The sequence below is a fragment of the Toxotes jaculatrix genome, chromosome 19 (genome assembly GCF_017976425.1).
Source record: "Toxotes jaculatrix isolate fToxJac2 chromosome 19, fToxJac2.pri, whole genome shotgun sequence".
Classification (NCBI taxonomy): Eukaryota; Metazoa; Chordata; class Actinopteri; family Toxotidae; genus Toxotes; species Toxotes jaculatrix.
In genome coordinates, this window is record NC_054412.1 from 9,076,232 (window position 1) to 9,090,585 (window position 14,354).

Genomic DNA, 14,354 nt, shown 5'->3' on the forward strand with positions numbered 1-14,354 from the left:
GAATCTTTATTCTCCAGTTTCGCTTAGCTTAGCATAATGACTGGAAACAAGCTTCGGTCGTTTAATGGACAGATATGATGGCAAAATATGGAACTTCCAATTTACAAATCTGTAATGTGTGCAATGAATTTGCAATGCCCTTCAAATCTTCAAGAGCCTTATTCTCGGTTTGCTCCTTTTGCCTTTTTCTATTCACCTTTCTCTGCCTTGCACAGGCACATGCATTCCCCTACGCACAAATAAACATACATACACACACATACTCTTACAGCGGGCAGGGGGTGGATACAGGGTCCTTTGGCTTATTGGCTCGACATGCTGCAGCACTGTCCCATTGTTGTTGCTGTGTCCCTCAGGGACTGAACGTCTCAAGAGGTCCGCCCTCAGAGCCTGCTATCCTGATAAAAGACAGAAGAGCAAGAATTCGAAAGGGAGAATCCTGTGCTGCCGAGGCTAAGACTCAGACTAAAACTCAGGCTAAGACTACCATGAGCAAAAGACCAAGTCTATATGTTGACGGAATGATGGCATTTAGGGAGGAAAAGGTGAGAGCTCACAGATTGACGCCCAGGTTTTACTGCAGTAATCCAACCCCGCCCGTAACTCTCTAATGTAACCCCCCCCTACTCACACACACAATCTGTAGCCAGTGCTGGAGGCTGGACGGAACCCCAGAGTTGCAGACACAGAAATGCTGACCTGGTTGCAGCCTCATTCTTGTAACCCAACCGTTTCTCCCCCCTGCCTCACCTTGCTTTGGCTTCACACTTCTTTGTAGCTCTCTCCACCACCACCACCACCACCTCTCTCTTCGGGCCAACACAGCACAGCACAGCCCTGGGGGGTCAAATAATGAGTCAGGAGAAGTTCACAAAAAAAATGCAACACTTCAAATTTGTAGGTACAGAGGGAATAAATCACTGAACACAAGGTCATCATCACCAGGGAAAAACAGTACCTGTCATCAGATTCAGGTGACAAGACACCCACAGCATGATAAATCCTACATAATAATGTGTTCTATTGTAACTTATACAGATTAGCTTTTCAATTGTATCTTCCTTATTTCCCCATGGAACTCGCTTATCAATGTCTACAAGATCCTCCCTGGACTACCAGTTAATACTTTGTAAAGATTAGTCTATTCCTATTTGAAGGTCAAACTGAGTCAATATTTGAGCAGGGCTGAGGAAGTGCATGTCGGGGAGGATGTGGATGAACTAACTGTCTAAGGTCCAGCTCTGTGTACACTTAAAGATTTGACAGTGACAGCAGAGATAGGCAAGTTGTTATTCAAAGCACAGGTCTGTGTTGACAGCTGTCCCTCGCTCAGCACATGATTACACAACCTTTACAGTGGAGGGATCACTAAATGTGCGTCCACACATACACACACACACACACACACACAATCAAAGTCTGTTTCTGTATCCAGCCTTCTGGGACATTTTAGTCATAACTGCCCTCCCCTGACAGTTATAATAACTACTACTGATATTAGGGGTCTTCTTTTAGTGGCCGCTATTGTGCGTTGAAAGTTGCACATGTCTATAGTAATCATAGAGAAGTCATCTTGGTTGTCAGGGTGTAGCTGATGTAACGTCCTGTTGTGCCACAGTCTGTCCAAAGTGTTTATTTCAAAACCTCTTGAGATTGTTGCTCGAGATCGCCCCAGATGTGGTTCTTTGTTTGTACATGAAGATAAAGTGATGACTTCCAAATGTGCACGGCGTTAAGGAACACTTTTGTTTAGTGCAGCACTAATCATGCATCATTTGATGTCACCACTTCAAAGCTCTACCTCAGCTGATAGGTGGCTGACTGGGAATGGGATTCGCAGAGTTTCTTTAAATAGCATTACGGCGACTGCTTGAATCACAACCTAACTGCCTTGTATTGGAGATGATTGCATTAATTCTGCAATGCAGACTCAGTTTACACAGGAGAGCTGGGGGGGTGTCAGGTTGCCAATAAAACAGGAGTCTTAAGTTTCATCCCACTTTATTGGATTGTGCAGTAGCCTTTGCCAATCACAGGGGATAAATTTGTGGCTTAATTTAAAATCAGAGGCTACAGAACGAGAAGCGTCCTCGGTAAGACGGCTCACCATCACTCCCGTGTGGTCCTCGGGGGAAAAGGAATTTAACTTTCTTCAGAATCCGCTTTAAGTGTTCATGAGCTGGATTTCACTGTACCCTCCTGTTTGGCGTCAGATTTTCTTTTTATTTTAACACATCAGGTCACTGATTCTTTTCCTTTCATCCACCTCTGTGTAGATAGAGAGGAGTTTCAATGTGTTGCCACCCACCAGTTCAAAGACACAGACATGGTCATGGTGAAGTGCTGATTTGATAAAGTGTGAATTGATTAGAGCTGAAACCAACAGGGGATGGCTGTACAGGGGAGTCGTCGATAACCTGTCCTGTGCTCAGCATTGATTATTGCTATCTTAGCTAACAGGACAAGAGACCTCTCTCTCTCGTGCACACAACCACGCACACACATCCATTTGTGCCTCATTATCCTTGTAATTATACTCCTCTGTGTGTGGATTAGGGAAGAGGAAAGCGATGCTTTAAGGTCCCTGCCCAACCTAATACCTGTAAAAATCATGGTAGCCTTTCACTGACTGTATTGGATTTTCCCCTCTTCTCCTTCAGAGGACTGGGACTGACAGTAGTAGTGGTCTCGACTCACTGAGTCAGTGACATTGAACTGAGGACAAAGTGCTGTTCACCTCTCATGAGTCTCTCTTCAATCTCCGGTTGAGCGGTTTAAGTAAACTTAATTTTGGCTGCACGCCGACTGCAGCTTCTTTCTAAGAATCTGTCCTCCCAGAGGTCTTGTGTCTCTATGATGGTAACATTGGCAATGCCCTTTCCTTTAATAGTGGCATGCATCTGTTCCACTGTGTGTCTACGCATGTGTGTATGTGTGTGTGCTGATGGTCAGCTTATCGCCCTGGCTGATTATTGGAATTGATACCAGCTGTGCTGCCCCGAGTGGAGACAAGCTGACGCTGTCGCGTCCATCCCCTGAGCTGTTTACACAAACATGTCTGTACACCCACACACACACACCACAAGCCACAAACTGCAATTTCAGTCATTTCTGTCTTGTTAGGGACGTATGACCTCATGACCTTGAAAGCTGGATCAAACATGTGGTGGAGACGGATCTTGTGTTACAGTTTTCTCAAAAATGAAGTGTGATGCCAGAATCATAAACTCGTGCTTGTATTGGACTCAAGCTTTTTGATTAGGAGCACTATGGATGTGATGAAGGCTTTATGGTGTTTTCAATTTCTCCACCCCCATCTTCTCATCTCTTTTATCCTCTCATCAATATTTATAAGCCCCTCTGTAACCATAAGAGTTGGTGGTGGGAGGGTGGGGCCTGTGTGGAAGGACATTTACAGATGTACCTCAAAGGTTTGTTACCTTCCACATGTGTGTTTGCATGGGGAGTATTTGACATTGAAAACATCCTCCTATTTAACCAGGCAGAGACAATCAAGTGTTCCCTCATGGGTATTGGCTCATTAACTTGCATTCCCTCTGAGATGTGTGTGTGTGTGTGTGTGTGTATGGTATTGGTATATTTCCTATTGTATATAGTGTGAAGTTCTTATGAGTTGCTTGAGTGTCTTCTGCTTGTTCCTTTTAATCACACGCCCCCAGCATTGTGTGTTGTGTGTTTCTCTAATATGTGTGACATTACTGTATGTCCTGTCACTTGTCAGCTAGAGCTATCCTGCATATACTTGTTGTATAAGGACACAGTGGTTGAATGCTGCGGGCCGGCTTGGGGTCATGAGCTCTAAACTCAGGTGTGCTATGATTCGCTTGATTAACTACAGCTGTCAGTGAGGGTGGAAGGTCTTTGTCCTTCCAGTCTTTCTACGTGACAGGCAGACGCCCTGGCTCTCTGTGACCTGCCGTTGTCCCCTGTGTCCTCCTGGGTTTCTCACTTTCTCCAGACAGCACAGGGACTTTGCTGCTGTAGGGGTCAAACAGGGCTGACTGTGATGCTGAGCTCTGGGGCTGCGCGGTGCATTGCTGGGGAAGGATCGGTCTTGAGTGAGTAAGAGTGTGAAAAGGTCTATCTCTGTTAGGTCATCTGTAAGATTTTAAGTGGCTAAAATCCACCACAGTTGAATAGTCCATGTGCAAGGACACTTACTTTTACTGCAAATGTGCATTGTTGGATCATTGCCTGTTTATGTAACTGCATATTAGTAATTTTAGAACAAGTGAAAAAATATATAAGCATAATTACGTAAAAATGTGAATATAATGCAGCTCATTCACAATCCTGCATAATCAAAGAACATGTGCTGTTAGATCAGAGAATAAAATGCATGTAGATGTATGTATATGATGTATGGAGATGCATATTCATAATCTATATGCAAACAGCTGTGTAATATATGTAAATTTGCTTGTGTAGGTAGGCGTTTTTCACTTCACTCTGCAATCTGCTGTCCAACAATACCCTTCACCCTTTGCTGTGCCAGTATGTCTTTATAAACTGGGGGAAAAAAATACATGTAAAATGAACATTGATTTAGATGGACTGTATTTCGATTCTGTGTTTAACTGATTAGCTCAACATTGCCAGTAACAGACTTGTGCCGCCGCTGACATATACTCAAGTCATTTGAGCAAAGCCAGCGGTCACAGCACCAGTGCACTAGCTGCTTGATACAGTCAGTTACGGTTGTCATGTTGTAGATGCTCCTGGCTCATCCATCCTCACCTCTGACCTGAGGTTAGCACTGAATTAGCGCTCCGCTCATGTGCAATGACAGCTGATAGATCTGTATGTGCTCCATTTGCATACCTCCCTGGGTTGTTGCGCTGAATGTTAATGCATAGATAATGGAGGACCTGCAGAGGCAGGATGTTTTTCACTGATGTTATTAGTCCACACGGCTGATCCTAAATAATGAAGTTAACCATGCTAAGGTTCATCCCACAAGACGTTCAGTGTCTTTGTACGCTTAAAAGACCTGCAGAAGCTGGGCTGGGTCTCTGGAGAAGGTTGTGCAGAAACATGTCACGGTTCACCACAACTCCGCAGCAAAAATGATTTTAAAAAAAAACACACTTGGCTGCACGGTCACATCAACCCAGCAAGAGACAATGATTGTACTAACAGTAACAGTACAGTGACCAGCAGGCTGCCATTTCGAAACATTACAGTCGTGCTGGTAGGTGGAAACAGATTATATACAGTGAAGTATGTGCGACTTAAGTTTGTTTTTTCTCTGCTTGCACCAAGAGTTTAATTTTCATGTGAAAAAAAGATTATGTACATTATGACAGGAAATATTAGGACCGAATATTGTTTACTATGACCATGTCACCTTGATTTTAGGTGGGATTTACACCTCTGATTGTCCCCTCCCCCTCTCGCTTTTCTTTCTGTCCTGCTCTCTTTGCACTTTGGCCTTTTACTAAAAAAAAAAAAAAAAAAAAAAAAAAAGAATACAGCGTTGCCTCAGTGGAAAGCCTTATCAAAGAACACAAACACAGCAGTCAGACTCTAAATACAACACACACATATACACAATGCAGCCAGATGAATGGCCTGGCCCCAACACAATGGTGCTAAATTAAATCACTGATGTCAGAGTCACCAGAAGCCCTCCCCTACCACATCACTCACTCACTCACACACATGCAAGGATTGACTAATAAGGACTTCTTTGTTTGCCTGTGTAATGTATTCTGGATCAGGCGATTTCAGTTGGGGTTGGAAGGTGCGTATGGTCAATTTCAGTTCATTATGTAAATCAGTATTGCGACAATTGTTCTCAAGCCTCCCTGGTATGATTACTGAATTAATAATTTGCTCCCTGGTCCTCTACATATCTTTTTTTGTGCCCTTTTATTCAAGAGCATCTTCATTTCCTTGATGCATTCTTTACATCAGCTGCGTCTCAACAAAGGACAGCTTAACCACAAACACATACAGACAGGCTCATATAATCAGCATAGATTATTACAACATGCAGACATGGTGGACACAGAAATGCCCTTTTTTGGACTTTCTCCAGTTTAGGTTGGATCAGGTGTTCTTAGCAAGAGCGCAAACGCAGCTATTACTTCCACTGCGGTGCCCCTGTCCCTGCTGCCGGCGGGCACCTGTTAGCAAACAGCCCAAACAGGTGGCACCACCAGTGTCACTCAAGCATGAGCAGCCTCAGCTGAGCTTGTCAAGGCTGGTACTTTGATCTGTGACCTTACCACCATTTACACCTGTACTGAGGTTCGGAACTCAACTCAGCTCATAGGGGGGACGCATAACCGGTGATAAAGTTGCCTAAGTGGTATGTCTTTACAGCAGTTGGTCCAGGTGGACCACAGCCTGTCAGAAAAACTAATAGGGTATCATGAGGGGGGGCATTGAGTTGATGGCATTTGTTTGGAGACACACGTTTGTTTTACTCTTAAAGAGCCCAATTGTGAGGTCTTGTCCTCAGCCCAGTGCCATGGCTGGCGGGGATGTAAGGTGATCATAAATTTAGAGGTCTGCAACTGGACAGAAACAACAGACATTCTAGTACATTAATGACATATTTGAGGTACAGGGAAGTTACCTTGATCATTTGATGATGGTTTATTTATGTGATGGCTCCAATGTGGTCATCCAGCCATCATGTATACTTATGGGTTGAAAAGGGTTGGGAGGAAACCAGAGAAGCCAGAAGGGAAAAAATTAAACTCTGGATTCATACGCACCATGCCGACCTCAAATATTAATTTAAATGTTGGATGAAGAGAATCTACAGACCTTCTTTGACATGTGATGTATTCAGGTTGTGGAACATGCAGTGTCAGCTGGCTGGCTGGTTGGCAGACAGTAGCACCTCATTATGAAGTGTGACTCCCGCATGAAGTCACACTTGCAGCTGTGGAGGGTTCTCCACAATAAGAGGGAGGGTATAAATAACAGGTAAACTGTGGGACTCCACCATGAGCAGGAAAGAGTCGTCACCATGGATACTAACAGATGCATCGCTTGCTCAGTTGTAGGGTTATTTTTTGTGCTGTTTCCCTGCATCTTTAAACAATGAATTGAATCAGCATGTGTGCCGTTGTTGACCTTTTTAAAAACTGAGGCCTGGACATATAGGTCAAACATCAAACGAGTAAATGGATGAAATGGTGCCTTTCTTTCTCCCTTTTTATCTTACATTTGCCTCGTTTCTTTTAATTTCATCTAAACTCACCACGAAAAATACTGTGCAAAGAAAATATACTCCAGTTCTCTTATGTTTGCCTTTATTCCAAACCGTGGGGGGTAGTCTATTTCCACTATTTACTAATGGTTTGCTGTGGCCTTTAATATGGCGAAATTTCCACGCACACAAGCAGAAGCGGAGTGGATAGGGCGAGGGTGTAGTGGAAAGAATGGGACTGAGCCCCGTCTGTCTGCTTGTCTGTCTCCACACAGGCACTCAACACGCTGCAGCATCCCAACATCACCAGCAGCACCAGGTGCAGTGGAGCAAAAACTATGATGTGTGCGTGAGAGAGAGTGGGAGGGGGGGTGTTGTCGCTGGGAGGGGGGCAGATGAAAGGAAAAGAGAGAGAGAAAGAGAGCTGGCAAGGTGGCGGGATTTGTGTCGAAGCCTCTGCTCTGTCAGACATGCGCAAGAGCGTCAGCAGCAGCAGCAGCACCACCACTACCACCGCTGCTTTGCGTTTCCGCCTTGGCTGAGCGGCGCACACAGCCAAGAGGGGAGGGGAGGGACGCAGAGAGGAAGAGCGGAGCCACCAAGACGCAGTGGGGCACAGCACGGACTCCGAGCAAAATTACACCGACTCACGAACATCCCAGCAGCCCGTCTCCAGGTTTTCACGTCAAGTAGCGACCTGAGCAGTGTGCGCCAGAGCCTTCCAGCATGGAGACTGCGCTAAAAAACAAGCACTAAAATGTGAGATTTACAGAGGAAATCAGAAGACAGAGCGAGCGCGTGTGTGTATGTCTGCATGTGTGTGTGTGTGTGAGAGAGAAAGTGGCTATCCCCTGTATCTTTTGCGGGTGATCTCCATTCTGTGCTCTGCAGCCTGAAAATGAAGAAGTTCAACATCAGGAAGGTGCTGGACGGCTTGAAAGAGGTGTCCTCCTCCACCCCGTCTGTCCAAGTGGGGCCACAGGAGAACCATCTGATCCAGGAGACCCTCCAGTCCGAGCATTTCCAGCTCTGCAAGGTGGGTGAGACGGATGATTTTGTTACAAAGCTGAATTCATCACAGACAGCCCCTCCGCGTGTTTGGTTGGTTTGGTTTTATTTATTTATTTATTTTAATTTTTATTGTTCCCAGTTTGTGCTGCACTTATCCCATCTCAGGATACAGCAGGTGCCAGTGAGCTCTCCACATGAAACGAAATTAATGGGCAAAGCGTTTTGCTCTGTAGTCAGCTTCTGAACTACAACCGTTACCGGCTGGTTGAAGGTTTATTTCGCGTTTGGCAAAATTCCCTTTTAGGGAGAGGATCAGTGAAGCGTTCTGTGCTTGTCCAAGGCATGGTACTTAGAATAACATAGCTTCTTACAATGCGCATACAGTATGGCCAGAGCGCTCTGGCGACAGGACAATAAACATCACTAAGTTCCTATTTGGTTGCATGTGCTTTTACTCGGATTTTCTTTCTTTTAAACAGCTCGTTATATTGTGTATGGTAACAGAGGGTATCCTCTGTGCAAATACCATCGTTTGGTGTATGTGTTTTTGGCATGAACTGTCTTATGGAGGGGTTGGGCCAATCTGATCCTCTCTTGCATAATGTGCTGTGTTTGGATTAGCAAAACCGTGGTTTCTGGTTGATGTGTGTGTAAGTGAGTGCGTGTATTCCCCTTTCACATTATCTTTTCCTCACAGCGTCACTCCATCCCTTTCTTCCACCACCTTATTGCTCTCTCCATCCACTCCTTTTTCCCACACACCTTGCATACTCTTTTCTCTCTTGCTCTGTCTCCCTCACACATATACACACTCTACTTTGCCCCCAGATCATTGATCCATTGGGAACTGATGGCGCCTGAAGAGAGTGGGAGCCTGTTTGGGAAAAAAAAAAAAAAAGGCTTGCCCTCCTCCATCTGAATTGGCTACACGGATGGGGTTAATAAACACTCATGCAATTTACATGCTGTGCATTCGACATCTTAACCCATTATAATGTTAAATCAGGATTTCCCTAAGTGTGCCCTAATGGCTTGGTGTGGCCTTTTTTTATTGACACTGCTGTGTGCTTGCTGTTGATTTTTCCACATATTTAGGATTGTAAATATATATTCTTTTGTTTTTTTTTTCAGTTGTAAAATTGCTTATAGCTGTGCCAGATAATTGTAGGTTTTTGAAATACAAGCTTGAGCAGTTGTCTTTCATATGGGTGCTGAAAACACACTTTAGGTCTGGTAGCTGCCACAGTCCATTGCCACTGGTAAGCTTTGTCTTGTGTTACATGAGCCCTTGTGTGCCTCTGGAGGAGTCATATTATTGTTGCTGTTGGCTGTTTTTGACACCACAAACCAAAACTTTTTAAAACTGTAATCATCTTAACAGTGGTCAGAAGTAATAAGTTAGAGTACCTGAAGTAATAACTTGAAACCTAGATAAGATAATCGAGAGTCAAATCAACACACCTTAGGGCTTAGGGGATATTGCAGTTTTAGTGGCTTGGAGGCCCAGCAGAGAGATTACAGGTTTGATTGCCACAGCAGCCTAAATATGTCCGTCAACAGCCAGGCATCTGATTGAAGTCTCTTTGAAGAAGACTCCAGCCTCCCTCCTGCACCTTCACAGTCTGTCTGGACACAAACTCGCTGCAATGTTTCTCTGTGAGAAAGGCAGGTGTCTCTGCTGCACTGAGTGCTTCTTATGTAACGTGCTTTAGCCTTCTGCTGCTAAACAAACAAATCCAACAGCCCACCACCGGCTGACTGAGGCCATAAAACTACAGTCACACTCATATACAGAGGGTGGACATAAAAACAGGAACACCTTGCAATGTAATGCGCTCCTGCAGAAGGCCCCCTGCAACAGATCACAACCAAATGCTCCTCATTGGTATGTTTTCTGTATATTTTATTTCCACACTTCAGTGTAATCACGACTTCATGTGGGAGGCGGTGAGAGAAGCAAAACGAGATAAAAAGAGAGAAATGAGGAAGAAGAAATCTCAAAATAGGTCCATGATTATAAAAGGATCCTAAATAGCAAAGCCAAGTATCAACCTATCACGAAGAACAGAGTACCTATGCATGGAAAGAGCGTTTGTTCCTTTCTTACATTGTCTCTTCTCTGCGCAGCTTCAGGCTTTACATTTTTGTATCTTAACACTTTACACATCCATCTGGATCATTTGTTTATCAAAATCAGGTGTGTGACATCCTCTGACAAAACAACACCCCTGCTGTGAAATGCAAATTGATATTCTCTCTAACACATTTTCTGTTTTTCAATTTTCTCCATATCTCCCAGACTGTCCGTCATGGCTTTCCCTATCAGCCGTCATCTATGGCGTTTGACCCTGTGCAGAAGATACTGGCCATCGGCACCCAGAGTGGAGCTCTCAGATTGTATCCTTTGTGTTGCCATTGAGCTGATATAGGTTAGTGTGGCCTGTGGCAACTCCTTTGGGTAGCTGCGTCCCTGGGAGGCAGCAGCAGCAGCAGGTAAGTGAACAGATGTCTAAGCTGCCATAGTCGGATGCTGATTTAAGTTTGGGTTGGGTTTCAGTGTATTTTTAGAGTGTGCTGAAGAGTTTTCGGTAGCATCCAAGGGTTGACAGTCCCCTGGAGCTGTGTATGTGCCTGTGAGCTTCAGTATCAAGACTAAAATCTTTTGCTCGTCTTAACCTTAAAGTCCAAGATCCAGATGTTGTCACATGATAAGATCATACTTAAACCATAAAGCAGGCACATGCTTACCCCAGTATCCCTTGAATTCCACATTTTAACTGCTTTTACTGATGTTACCACACTGTTGCACACTCGCTCGCACATTTAAAATCGCAGGAAAGGTCATTGAAAAGTCCACATTTAGCCACATAATGAAGTATGCGGCTGAGGTAGCTTGTGTCAGCTTTCTTGCAATAAGAGGACGTTTACACAAACAGGGACAACAGCTTGCGATGAAATGGCACCGCAGGGAGTCGTATAGCTTCAGAGAACGCCGGCGAGCTTGCCTGTGTCAGGCTGCTTTTACAGGTCCTCCATGTGTTCTCCTGCCTGTCCGACAACCTTTGCCAGCTCATTACAGTGTGATGAAGAGCTGTCCGCCTGGCTGTCCCTCGTTCCCACCTGCTGGCATCTATGGCTGTGACTCAGTCTTGTTCACCTGTGCTGGAAAGGTGAGGATACAAATAGAGACTCTCACAGGCAGAGGGGGTTGAGCATTAAATCTACAGAGCCGTGTTTTCCAGACTTATGAAAAGACTTTAGTATGTGTTCTTGTTCTTCTTAAAGGGAGGCTGAGAGGGACAGAGGATATAATGATGTACCGCATTTTCTAGCGATGACTAAATGTTCCTAAAGCTTTACAGATTCAACAGAAACCATGAGTTTCTTCAGCCAAAGCAGAGGAGATTCTGTCAGTGATACACATGTATTAGTAAATATGAGATGAAATCCCTCCTTTGGTAGAAGTACTATGTCAGGGCTGATGCAGGAACTGGTGAATAAGCTTAATGGGGCTTATGTCTTGCTTGCTACTCCTTTGAGCGCAATACTGGGTAAACCCAGTATAGGGAAAAGCTGTACTCATTGAATGAAAGAAGCCCATAACCAAAAACCTTACAGATCAAAATGTATTCTCCCCCTGACTATCCCGAGCATGGGTAAAATGATCTTGTCAGATGGTTCCTATTGGCTGAAGCTGGTCACTTTGAAATTGAATGAACAGAGGAATCTCTCTTGTGTTTGAGTGATGTGGATCAGATAGAGTCTTATCGGAGTCAGGGGACGGTGAGTCGGGAGTCATCCATCTATTCTTTGGTGCTGGTTCTCTTCCCCTGTCATTTGCTGTTCAGTCAGCCCTGTCTTTTTATCTGATGACAACGATACAAGCGTGGCACAGATGAAGGGGGCATAATGGAGAGTTCATGATTCATAGTTTTTGCGTTGCTGTGCTGCAGCTCGTGGGTTTTTATGTGATGTGATTTTGGTAAAGTTTTGGCAGGTTGCATGTTTTGTGAAAGACATCCCGGGGGACTCCTGCACTGATACACATCTATGTCCCGGAGGTCATTATTTCTGCAGTTAGTGGCAACTCACGGCTATCAGTGTCTGTGCGTGTTTGTGGGTATGTGTGCTTGTTTGCCTGGCTGGCCTGCCAGGACATTTGGCTGCACCCCTCTCCCATGGAGGATTACAGGAAGTGGCAGATCAAGGGCCTCAGCCTGGCAGCGTGGCAGAGGACTGAGAATTACAGCAGGAGCAGGAGGTGTGTGTGGATGTGTACATGTGTGCGCGAGTGAATGTGTGCGTACATGTCTGTGTGTGCGTGCGTGAATCCTCTGTGGAAACGGCTGATCCCTCTAGCCGTAAAGCCAATCATTTCTGTGATCCCCCCAAAAACTGTCCCGTGTTTGATGCTCGCCACTGACTCTGCTGCTGCCTCCACTGTCCAGCTGGGAAGATGACAATGTCCCTTTGGTGTTGTCTGGAGGAGGGAAAGAGGGGAATAGAGAAAGAGGTTGGCGGGAGAGCCGGCGGAGAGGACAGGCCGATAGACGAGGGAGAGCAGAGAGAGAGGGGGGGATAGATAGGAAAGAGTGAGGGAGGCCCTGCTTCAAGATCTAATGGCCAAGAATAGAATCCTTATTGATTTGTGTGTGGTAATGCACTGAGACAGATATGCCCAAGTGCGCACACACACACACACACACACACACTGACTCTCAGTTGTTTTCTACACAAAATCTCAGCAGCAAAAAGACGTCGTGAGCATTTAGAAAACAGGTTTTGCTGTGCAAGCAGTCCATGCATATTAGCTACCCACTGGATTAGCAGTGTAATTTCAGAAATAAGCAGAAATGCTGTGTTCTAAAATGTGGAATGAACAAAGCTGTTTTGGTTTTCAGTGTTAAGACAAAGTGTTTGTGATAAGAGGTAGGGAGCAGGAAAGAAGTCGAAGATCTATATTCTGTATGTCCTTTATTTCTTGACCAGACAGAACAAACCTCTTTGTACTGACGCCACTTATCACCCAACACATGACTCTTTGGCCTTAAGTTTAGCCATGGCACAACATACGATGTTAAACATCAACTGCAGGTTGTTGACACAGAGTGGTAGTTTCATAAAGCCAGTGACAACAGACACAAGAACATAACACAATTAGCCACGTCCATGTATCAGTCATATAATGTGATGATATTATGAGCCTTCATCAGATGGTGATGTTAACTGAGATCCGCCAGTCTGAAAATGAAAAAACTTAATTAACCAAAGCGTGTAGCCTAATCTGAGGGGAAACACTCTCGCCAATATTTTTGTAAGATTAAAATAAGTCTAAGCTACACCTTTAGATTTAAATATTATACATCCTGTCTAATATTTGAGTCTGAATTACATTGTAGATTATTATACTTCTGTATGTAGGCGGCAAGAAATGCATTTTTTATACAGCAGGTTAAAGTGTTCAGTAACCTGTGGGGAGGGTTATGGAACGTCATTAGTTTTTGGTCAGATACTTGCTGTTCTTAGTCAGTTAATTTTGGCCCATATTATATTTAGACAAAGTTGTTTGCGGCTTGTGTTAAACGACACACACTGTGTGACATATGTTGTTAAATAACAAACATGTTTACATTTCTCAAACAACAGCAAGATATCTATATTGACTCTGGTTTTGAAACAACCAGCAATGACCCGTAACCTACTGGTTCATTATGTGTGTTCAAGTTGAGCGTAATACGGGTGGAAATGAGCTGTTTTTCCAGAGCACCATGGAACGTACAGCGCAGTGCTAACAGCAGAGTTTGTCTCTGCCTGGGAGAAAACATGGCGCTGCAGTTGTTATCAGCCGAATTTGGCAGCAAATCTTTATTAAACCATAGGCATTTGTACGTGCATGCATTTGTGTGTGTGTATGTGTGTGTCTATTTCCTGGGTGTTCTGCTGCTGTGTGTGTAACAATGTGGCGGCTCACCTCTCCGGAGAGACGGCTCTTTACTGGTGGTGGCCACGAGAGATGGCAGCACTATAACTCAGAGACTCCCTGTGAGCCAGCAAGACGCAGATCAATAGATCAAATTGTCACTCCATGCTCTGCCAGATTATCTCATCGGCAGGCGCAGGACATCATTGGACTCACACATACCAATGTGGGCGTGCA

General features: G+C 44.6%; 1 protein-coding gene across 4 annotated transcripts in view; it reads left to right on the forward strand.

The window, feature by feature from the left end:
* The first annotated feature begins 7,939 nt into the window (after positions 1-7,939).
* Positions 7,940-14,354, forward strand: part of stxbp5a (syntaxin binding protein 5a (tomosyn)) — an 84,387-nt gene continuing 77,972 nt past the window's right edge. For all 4 annotated transcript variants that reach the window (XM_041064291.1, XM_041064292.1, XM_041064289.1 and 1 more), the window contains exons 1-2: positions 7,940-8,222; positions 10,497-10,594. In XM_041064291.1, coding sequence (XP_040920225.1) covers positions 8,085-8,222; positions 10,497-10,594 — 236 coding nt within the window. In that variant the 5' untranslated portion in view covers positions 7,940-8,084. The remainder of the gene's footprint in view (positions 8,223-10,496; positions 10,595-14,354) is intronic.